Source organism: Poecilia latipinna, unplaced genomic scaffold (assembly GCF_001443285.1).
Source record: "Poecilia latipinna isolate Pla-1442-1.1 unplaced genomic scaffold, P_latipinna-1.0 Scaffold1605, whole genome shotgun sequence".
Classification (NCBI taxonomy): Eukaryota; Metazoa; Chordata; class Actinopteri; order Cyprinodontiformes; family Poeciliidae; genus Poecilia; species Poecilia latipinna.
The window spans coordinates 128455-138512 of record NW_015114221.1 but is presented as its reverse complement, the minus strand read 5'-3'; the positions used below and the strand labels follow the sequence as shown (position 1 = coordinate 138512).

Genomic DNA, 10058 nt, shown 5'->3' with positions numbered 1-10058 from the left:
GAGCTGATATACAACTCAGCATCAGTGATCCTTGAAATGCTCGGCTATAAGAGCAACCATGAGACCCAATAACAAGGAGGGCAGACCCACCAAGGCTGGACACTGAACAATACTGGAATACTCACCCTGAATGGGTTAACTGAAGGGCGCACAATCCTGATCCAGAAGTCCCATCCAACTATCGGCCAATAACCTGTCTCTCTACAACATGGAAGCTCATGTCAGGCATCATAGCGGCTAAGATAAGCGGACACATGGATAAATACATGAGCACGACACAGAAGAACACCAACTACTTGTAGACCACACAGTTCATTGAATGCTTAGACTGAATGCTTACGGATACCGACTTAAGAATGGGGCCACAATCAGTCACATCAAGCTGTACGCCAAGAGATCTACAGCACTGACATTGGGATGTCATTCGGACTAGAGAAGTGTGGCCGGATGGTTACAAAGAGAGGGAAGGTCGTCCACACAGAAGGGGTATCACTCCCAGAAGGAACAATAGCAGACATAGAGCACAGCTACAAGTACCTGGGAATACAGCAAGCAAATGGCAACCTCGATGAGGTCACAAGGAAAGGAGCCACAGCCAAATACCTCCAACGAATAAGGCAAGTCCTGAGATGCCTTACCAGTAATCAGATACCCTGCCTGGCCAATGGAAGAGATGAAGGCCACGGATGTTAAGACTCGGAAGCTACTAACCATGCATGGAGGGTTCCACCCCAAATCCATCCATAATACTGGATGGATGCACCTTCCTACACCTCACAGGTAAAAGTTAGCTAAAATAGCATGAGGAACATGCCGATGGGTATCATAATGTTCTGCTGCGCATCAATGCCACGTAACACCAACCAACAGAAAGGGGTTGGTGTTACGTGGTCTTGTTAGCCTGATTCCCTTCAACACCTCACCTTACACTTTCCTTCACAGAGAAGGTGAAGAGGGATGACGTCAGCCACAAGATTAGCAGTTTTTTCTCCGCTAATGACAAAGGGGCATGGTGTGAATGCTAAAAGAGAAACCGAGTCAATGATTACCTAACACACAGTATGACATGAAAGCTATACGGCACGGCATGTTTAGTTTTAATGCCGGCACCTTCCTGCTCCTGCACCTCAAGCCGTGATTGTGATAGGCATCCCGCTCCACAGCCCAGAGCGCTGCCAGGGTTACCGCTGGCTTCACTAAACCTAATGTGCTGCTTTCCTGCAGACTTTAGCAAAAATATAAATACCTTCTTCCTCTTTGTGATTTGAAAGGTCTTGTGCAGCAGTGACCTTGCCAAAGTAGCTATGGGTCAGTAGCTTGGCCGTCCTTAAAGATCTGATGCCAAAATGAGCCACTAAGAGGAGTCAGTTTGTTAGCCAACATGTTTGCTGCTGCTCAGCCCTCCTGCAGTCAACTATTGCTTTGGCTGCAGGAGGGCTTTGTTTGTTAGCTGATCCTGAGTTTACAACGACAGAACATGACATTCGTAACCAGCAAGGTAGCATTATGGGTAATTTGGGAGTCTTCATTTTTGTGTATGGAAATTGAAGTGGTGTTTCCAGGGCCCAATAAAGACTAATCTATTATGGACACTGTAGTGCTACTGGACACCGCCGACTGCGTTTTTCATACTAAATCTTTTGGTGCATAGACTGATGACGAAGGTCTGGAATGTCATTTGCCAAAAATACACCGCCTCACAAAAGTATTCACACCCTTAAAGCTGTAGTATGTTAGCAGCTAGTTAGCAGCAGCTAGTTAGCAGCAGCCTCAAGCGCGATGAAGACGTATGTGTGTGACTCAAATTTTTGTCTAGCAGAAAACGACACATCCGAGATCAGAACGTCCTGCCACAACAAAATGTGAGACCAGTGATTGACATATTTAAGGCCAACTTACTTTTTTTAATGCATCTATGAAAGTTTTGTAAAAAAAAAAAAAGTTTTACATATATATTAATATGTAAAACATTGTAAAACACTATGTCATGACACTGAATAGAGAATTTCTGAAGCATGCATGAAAGAATCACAATATTATAATATACATCATTATAAAATGATCTAAAGCTCCAAAAAGTTGATTTTACACAACACTGCTCCTTTAAGACTGCACAGTTCAGCCGAGACTCTTCGTGTTGTGCAAAACATTCCCCCAAAAACCCTTCTGTGACAAAATATGCACGTTTGAAACAAAAAAAGACAGAAAGCAATAACCCTACTTTGTTTTTGTCGAGTGTCAGCATGTGAGGTGTTGTGGTGTTTACCTTCGCAGGAGAGGCCATGAGATGTGACCCCAGACAAGCTGTCTTTACAGACGTTGCAGAAGGTGGGCCGTGCGTGGGAGCAGGCGTACCAGTTGTGCATCCCTGAGAAATGTTCCACATTAAACTGTGCCGTCTGACAAAGGAGAAGTTAAAACAGGTTGGCAGCACTGAGAAAAAAACAGTCAGAGAAGAGCAAGCACAGTGCACTAAGTGATAACAATCAACACATTCACATTCCCAGCTTGTCATGGGGCGACACTCTGCCAACACCCCCACCCTCCCCTCAGTTTTAACGCATGGGCTGCTCCTTTCCCATCACTTTCCCATCACCGTCTGATGCACAGAGAGCTGCTCTGCAGCGGAGTGTCGCTAGTTAGCGAGCTGCAGCACACAATGACGTATTGGTCGTGCAAGCACTAAATTACATCTTATAATGCAGGCTGACACATAGTGGACCTCCGATTATTTTTTTTTATCTTTCTTCGGCTGCTTTCAGTCGACCGCATAAAGATTTTGAACGACGTTAAAATCCACACGTTTTAAACGAACCACATAATAAAGTTGAGATATTTCGACCAGTGAAGGGCGCCATGTAGCATAGCGGTTAGTTAGATGTTCAAATGACGAGTTTAAACAATGCAAGTCAAATTTAAGGCTTTTTAAAGACCTTTTTAACAACACATTGAATTGAATTTAAGACCGAAAGAATTACAATCAAGAAAAGCATGACTTTTGACATTTCTGGAAATGGGAAATGTATGTGGCTGTTATGAGCAGTTTTGTGCTTTTCACACTTCAATGTTCCCTAAAACCTAAACCCCCATGGTGCCGAGTTTAAAAGACATTTTGTGCACAGAATGTGCACAGGCAAGTGAGCCAGAGGCAAAAACAAACGTCCAGTCAACTGGCAATAAACTTACACTTACCCATGACAGATCCAAAAAACATAAATAGCTACCGCTAACTAGATGTTAGCATCTAGTTAGCAGTAGCTCAAACTTTTGCCAGACAGAAAACTACATATACTAGATTAAAAAGTCCTGCTACAACAACATTTAAGACATGTGACTGATGTATTTAAGGCCAAGTGACATTTAACTTTTTAAGGCCTTAATTTTAGATACATAAATTGAAGACTTTTAAAGACTTTTCAAGGAAACATGGACAATCTGAAATGGTCAAAGTTTCTCTATTTCATGTCTTACTAACCTTTCAGATTTCAAGGACTAGCAGCAGTGGAATCAATCACCATCATTTACAAAAATCTGTAATAATATTGATAACGAGGATGAATTTGCATCCATTAAACTGTTACCTATGAGTGTGTTAGTGTGTGCTACTGCATGAAATGACGCAACTTTTACAATGTTTTAGATTTGTGGCAGGCAGCCATGTTGGATTTCAAAGGCAGAACTCAGATTTTCTAGACCTTTGAGAAGAAATGGAACAGAATCCTGACCGGGTGTCCAGACAAGCTGAGAATGAGAACAGGCAGTAAAAAAACACACACAGTGTTCCAAGATCACAAAGCATGAAGTTCTGACACAAAAGTGAAACAATTCCAAACAAACTCAGCTTCTGTCAATTCTTTCTTTACTTTTAAGTATTTCCTATAAGATAATAACTGCATCTCAATCAAGAAAAACGTTGTACTAGAACACGGGAGTCAAAGTCATTTTCATTTTCATCAAGATCATGAATGCTCTCAAAGGGCTGGTTGTGCCAGAATGTAATAATAAAACCCAGTAGCAAACTGTTAAAATATTAATAAATAGCTGTGCATGCATTTGACAAGTACTACTTATATGTAAATAATAATGAACACTTTTTCACAGTCATCAGTCCCTCCAGGATTTTGAGATTGTTTTTGTGTTTGTTTGTTTTCTGTAATCAAAATCACAGGTCTTGTGGTGCTAATTTAGAAATATTTGCAAGAACTGCTGTGAAATTTGTCCCATACATGAGACCAAGTGAGGCTGAGGCAGTAGTTTAGTAGCAGAAGAAGGAAATACTGCCATCTGCAGGTGGGAGTACGTAGCAGGGGCTGGCATGTATCGTATCGTTTATCATTTATCATGTATCATGATAAATTTCTGATCATAATAAGAATTTTTATTTATCCCCCCCAAATCTATCAGTATAGTAGGGATTGTTAGATTGGCTATTTTCTCCACATATTTTTTCATTAAGTATCAATAAATGTCAATCAATTTTAAAATATGATAAAAATGCGTTTTAGTGATACAAATCACACATTTTTATGTGACTAATGATCTAAAGAAACATATTAATTTTTTTTTTCTAAGAGCAGTTGTGCTGTTGGAGTTAAGGTTGCGGTGCCATGTAGTCACATCCATAACCAGATTTACATGACAAAGAAGAAATAAATCGTTCTTATCGTCACTTTTATTGTTATCACAATAATTCCACATAATGCTGTGAGAAAAAATCAAGTCCATAATGCCCACCCTTAGTAAGCAGACACTTAGACCCAAAGTTTTTGACAATTTTTTCAGAAAATCTACAATAAATTCAGCGCTACAAAGTGTGGGGATCTGTTGATTTTACATGATTTTCCATGACTGCGTAATCACAAAAACAGGAGGGAATGATTGATGTAAATTGGCAGTAAACGGCTAAAAACTACTTTGATTTGGTTGATGAAATATTAGTTAAGCACACAACTGTTATCTTGAAAGTCCTCTTTACATGTCTCAGAATCTAGAGGGTCACAGAAAAAGGTACGGTGGGCTGGATTTGGCCCCAAGGCCTGGAATTTGATATTAGCAGCGTTTCCATCAGGACTCCTGAACGTGTGTGATCCGTGATTCTGCAGGAGCGGCCGGACCCCTGGAAGCTTCTGTGCATGTGGAGGTTGGGGACCACAGCAGAGGTGATGCGAGCGGCGCAGCGTTCCAGCGTGGGCGTTGCGTCTGCAGCAGCTGGCGCAGCCCACCCCCCATCCCAGTTTGTTATTTTTTTTTATTTTGTTGTAAAGTGGAACTGTAACAGGTGCTGCTAAATGGGACATCCTCACAGCACCACTTTTAAATCAAAGCCTGTCTGGTCCGTGCAGCTTGGCTTGGTGTGTGTATGTGTGTGTGTCGTGTGCGCGTGTGTACATGTGTGTTCCTCGTGGCGAGCCAGCTCTGGGGTTGCTGCTGCACTGCGGTGCAGTGAGGGGGGGTCTTATATAAGATTTCCCCTCTGAAATAAGAGCCGCCGCGCGCCTGTGCTCCTGTCCCCCGGCCCTGAGCGCGCCACAACCTGTCACCGTCAGCGCTCACATCTCTGTTGACAGCAGGGATTTCCGCACAAGGGGGCTTGATTTTTTTTTCTTTGTGTGTGTGTGTGTGTGAGTGTGTGTGTGTGTGTGTGTGTGCAGAGAAACTCCTCAGATAGGACGCAACTGTTGTGCTGCAAGTTTGCTGGAGATGGGATCCAGTGAGGCTGCAGCTGGAAAACTAAATTTACTGTTGACGCCTTTATCCTTTTTTTATTTGTTCCCCACATAGTTTATGCACATGTGAGCACACCAGATCCATGTGACACTTTGAATATCTTTGAACTTCCACACACCAAACCAGATTTCACTGCAACAAGCTACGGCTTTCATCCCGTTTTTTCCCCCCCGATAATATTCAACTGTCAACCGAAGAAGCGTCCCGCGAGCGGAGAGGACACGCCTTAACGTCAGATCTGCTGTCGCTCTGAGTCTTGGAAACCCCAGGACGGGGGAAGAGGCTCGGATCTTATTTAGAAAGTGCCCCTTACCTCGTAATGCTCCCTGGACTGGACGGACTTGAGCGAACTGATCCAGTCCTCCATCTCTTTCCTGTTCTCGGCGCAGAGGATGAGCCTACGGAACGGGGTGATCACCTGGAGAGAGAGAGGCAAGGATGCTGTGAGCCAGGGAAGATGGACGGACGGACGGTGCTGTGGCTGAAATGAGAGGGAAGCGTTTCCGTCGCCTTCCCTCCTCGGCCCAGCGGTGCCTCTGAGCCAACAGAGAGAGAAAGAGAGAGAGAGAGAGAGAGAGAGGATGAGGAGCCCCCACCTTCCTCCTGTCTTCCCTCCCTCTTTTCCTCCAACTCCTTTTAACTCCAGCCCACTCACACCTTCTAGAGTTGGCAGCTTTCTTCCCTCCTGCCAACCTTCTCTCTGCGTCCGCCCTTTGTGGCAGAAATGTCCTGGCAGGCGGAGATCATTAGTGCGCGTTTAAAGGACGCTCCCTGGAGACGGGCCGCCTGATTCAGCCTCCGTTCATCGCTACATCACTTATTCATTGCTACTTCTCTCTGGATTGTGCTTCCCTTTTTGCACAGCAGTGAGAACAGAAACACTAGCCGTTGACCATAAAATGACGCAAATTGAAAGTACGAAAACAAATCTGCTTAGCGGACAGTTTCGTAAAAAAATACGTTTTTTGATAAAAAGTTTCGTCGCTAGGATGAGGTGGTTTTTCGATGGCATCAAAATAGATGTACTTAGCAAAACTGCAATGGAAACACTTTTTTCACATCACCGAATGTGTTGAATACTTAGTGCTTCAGCAAAATCACTGAGCTTGGAGGATGTTCAGCTCCACCTAGTGTTTGCTAATCGCTGCTGGCTAGTCTGAAGGAGCTGTTCTGTGAGGCGGAAGCTTGGAAACTGCAGCTCAGAGGAGGAGCTTCGTCCTCGAAGGCGGGGCTAGGTTCCACCAAGCGTTTTGCACAGCTGAATGGTTGCCATGAGATATTAATCTCAATGTTTTTGACAAGGGAATAACATTATAACAAGTTGTAAAGCTAAAAATAAAAATGGATTTTACATAACACTGCCCCTTTAATTTTTCAGCTTCATTGACATCTTTTAATCTTTAGTCAATAAACAATCTTAATACCATATCTGCCTGTGGTTTTGTGTTTTGTCTCGGTCTCCCTCATAGAGATCACTGATTTCCCAACATGCAGTTCAAGAATGACTATTTACAATAATTTGAAGGCACAGATTCAGCTGCTCTGGAGGTCCATTCTCTAAATTACACTCCCTTTGTGACAATAATTGGGATAAATGTGGGAGTGTGTAGTCCACCTACCCAGCAGCACAAACACACACTCGCACACATAACAAACCCCTGGCTTCCTTACCAGCGCCATGTCTGAAGCTCCACCTGAGGCTCTCCTGAAAGTGTGGAAAACAGCAGGTAAACACCATACCGTGTGTGTGTGTGTGTGTGTGTGTGTGTGTCAGTGTTAGCTTTTCATTCTGCATGCTGGAGGTCACTTGCTAACCATCTGCTTTAAAGCCACATGTTGCCATCGTGTCTCAGAAGACCCCGATCAGAAAACACGGTTGATTATAAACAAACACCAAACGGCCTAGAAAGAGACAGCGCCACTTAGAGAAAAAAAACTAACTTTCAAAAAAAATATAGTAATCTATTTCTAAGCAACACATTTAAGCCTCCTGAAGAACACTTGGTCTGTTTGATAGCAAAGTCACAAGCTGTGCAGTGCAAACCAGGAGGAAATCATGTGTGAACGCACATATGGCAGAGCAGGGTTACATAAAACTCCCCTGTGTGACGCGGCGTTTATGACATCTTCCTCCACTTTGGACCCTCTGGGCCTGCAGGCCGGTTGCCTGGTGAGAGCCACAGTTTATTGGGGAGTAAGGATTAAAATTCTTGTGATCCTCAGAGTTTTTACCTTCTGGTTGCACTGTGGCTGTGTTTGTAAAAGTTCCCTACTGACACAAACGTAGATGCACCAATCAGAGCCATACGGCTGATTTACACTCTGCTTTTTTTTTCCTCCCAAAAATAATTCAGACTTCTTCTCTAGAACTTCAAAATATGTTTCTACACGGAAAAAAAAAAGAAAAAAAACAATTTACAAAACCTACTCTATTTTGGAGCAAATTTTATTAGTTTTACTCGAGCTATAATTCTGAAATCAAAATTAGAGTCATTTTCTCAAGTCGGTTCAAATAAACATGTTTATCAATGCTGTCAGAGGTCAAGTCAGTTTTTTAAATACAGGAAACAAATGTGACATCACTATATGTGAGCGTCAGAGCTTCTATTATTTTCAAACAAAGGCAAAAGAATCACATCGTTAACATTTCAAACTATCTTAAGCAGCTGATATATTTTAAATTATATAAGAGATTTAAAGAGGAGTGGCAAAAGCAAATGAGGTGGATTAGCGGCGCCAACAACTTTCAGGACACGCTGAAAAAAGAAAATAGGCGATCCAACTTAAATATATTGGTCGTAAGTAATTCAATTCAATTTATCCAAGTTAACTTATTAAGTTTTCAAACTTCATTCAATCTCTTGAGCCCAATGAACACAATCTTTTAAAAGTTGATCCTTCTTTCTCTTTTTGTCAGCATAGAACATCGTCTTTGCTGCGTGTCAGCGGACACGCAGCAACAATCTCCAGTCAGAGGCTTGTTCAGATTTGTGACTGCTACTGGAGAACCTTCCTGCCCACAGCGTCACCACTGACAGCGACTTTTTGGAGATAAGAGTGTTTTTGAAATGAAACTCTTCGAATTTATCGGTTGCTTTCGTTCTTCTGTTAACCGACTTTTCAGTAGCACCTGATCTACCTGAGAGCCGAAAGGAAAGTCTTAAAAACGTCTCAAAACAAACGAGGTTTTTAAGCACCAGGCGTGTTTTTGTCATCCCTCCCCCTCATTTGGTAACAAAACTAATGATATTAGCCTTCTTCCTCCGTTGTTAAGTGGAGACGACGACTCCTGAATTACTGACAGCGACGCTCCATTCACGCAGCTCAGTGTCTGTGCATGTGAGCAGAAAATGTAGGCATTCAGTCGGCAACAATGCACAAGAGGCTGCGCCGTTCCGCCCGCCTTTCCCCCTTGTTTGTCTCTGTTGGTCCTCAGAGAAGTCGCTCTTTTGTTTCTCGGTCATCACAATGCGTCCTCACTTCTGAACAGCAACCAGGAATGTTAGCGTGCACGGCACGCACTCCTGTATGTGTGCTTCTTTTCTGGTGTGTCCGGCGTGTGGAACGGAGCGGTGATAAGTCTGGTTGCCAGGGGAAACTGGGAATGGCTGTTTTGAAAAAAAGAAATGGTGCCAGGCATCCCTCAAGTGTAGAAAAGCACTCTCGACGAGTGACCTTCAGAGATGAATGGAACAAGTGGCACCAAAAAGAGGCTAACTTAGCAGCTCAGCAATCTAATGAGAGAAGCTGCTGTGTAAAAGAACACTTTCAGTTCGGCGTTTTTTATTAATATTTGTGAAGAACACAGCTGAGTAATGATATCAGCTGTGTCTATGGTATGCATTTCCATAACATCCCAAAAAAAAAAAAAATTATAATTAATGTCGCTTAACCCCCCCAAAAAAACTCCCCGCACTGTTATTTTTAATCTATTTTCTCAACTGTTTGTTCAATGAGCGCTATCAATAAATTTGAAAATAAGATTCAATGCAGCTACTGTGAGCAGCTTCGTGTCGCAGATCACACTTCTTCATGTGACTGGTGTCAATAAGAAGCGTGTTGTTACACATGTGGATGTTTTTCAAGTGCAGTGTTTGTGTTTGTGGGGCTAAAACTGCTGTGACTCAATCGCAAACATACAGTTAGCTAAAAAAGAAGAAACAAATAGCTCTTATTGTCACGTTCATCACAAGAGAACCACAAAACATTGTGATAAAACCTGAAATCTGTATCACCCCTACTTCAAGTCAGGTTGAGACTCGTTCGGACGGAACATTTTGTTCAGAGGCTTCACCCTAAATGTCTAATAACAAATAAATAATTTTCTCAAC

General features: G+C 42.7%; 1 protein-coding gene across 1 annotated transcript in view; it reads right to left on the bottom strand.

Annotated features, from left to right (window-relative positions):
* Positions 1-10058, bottom strand: part of LOC106963955 (diacylglycerol kinase eta-like) — a gene marked incomplete at its 3' end in the record, with an annotated part of 65507 nt that overhangs the window by 14564 nt on the left and 40885 nt on the right. The window contains exons 6-7 of the mRNA XM_015059151.1: positions 6041-6145; positions 2267-2399 (exon numbers count right to left, since the gene is read on the bottom strand). Coding sequence (XP_014914637.1) covers positions 2267-2399; positions 6041-6145 — 238 coding nt within the window. The remainder of the gene's footprint in view (positions 1-2266; positions 2400-6040; positions 6146-10058) is intronic.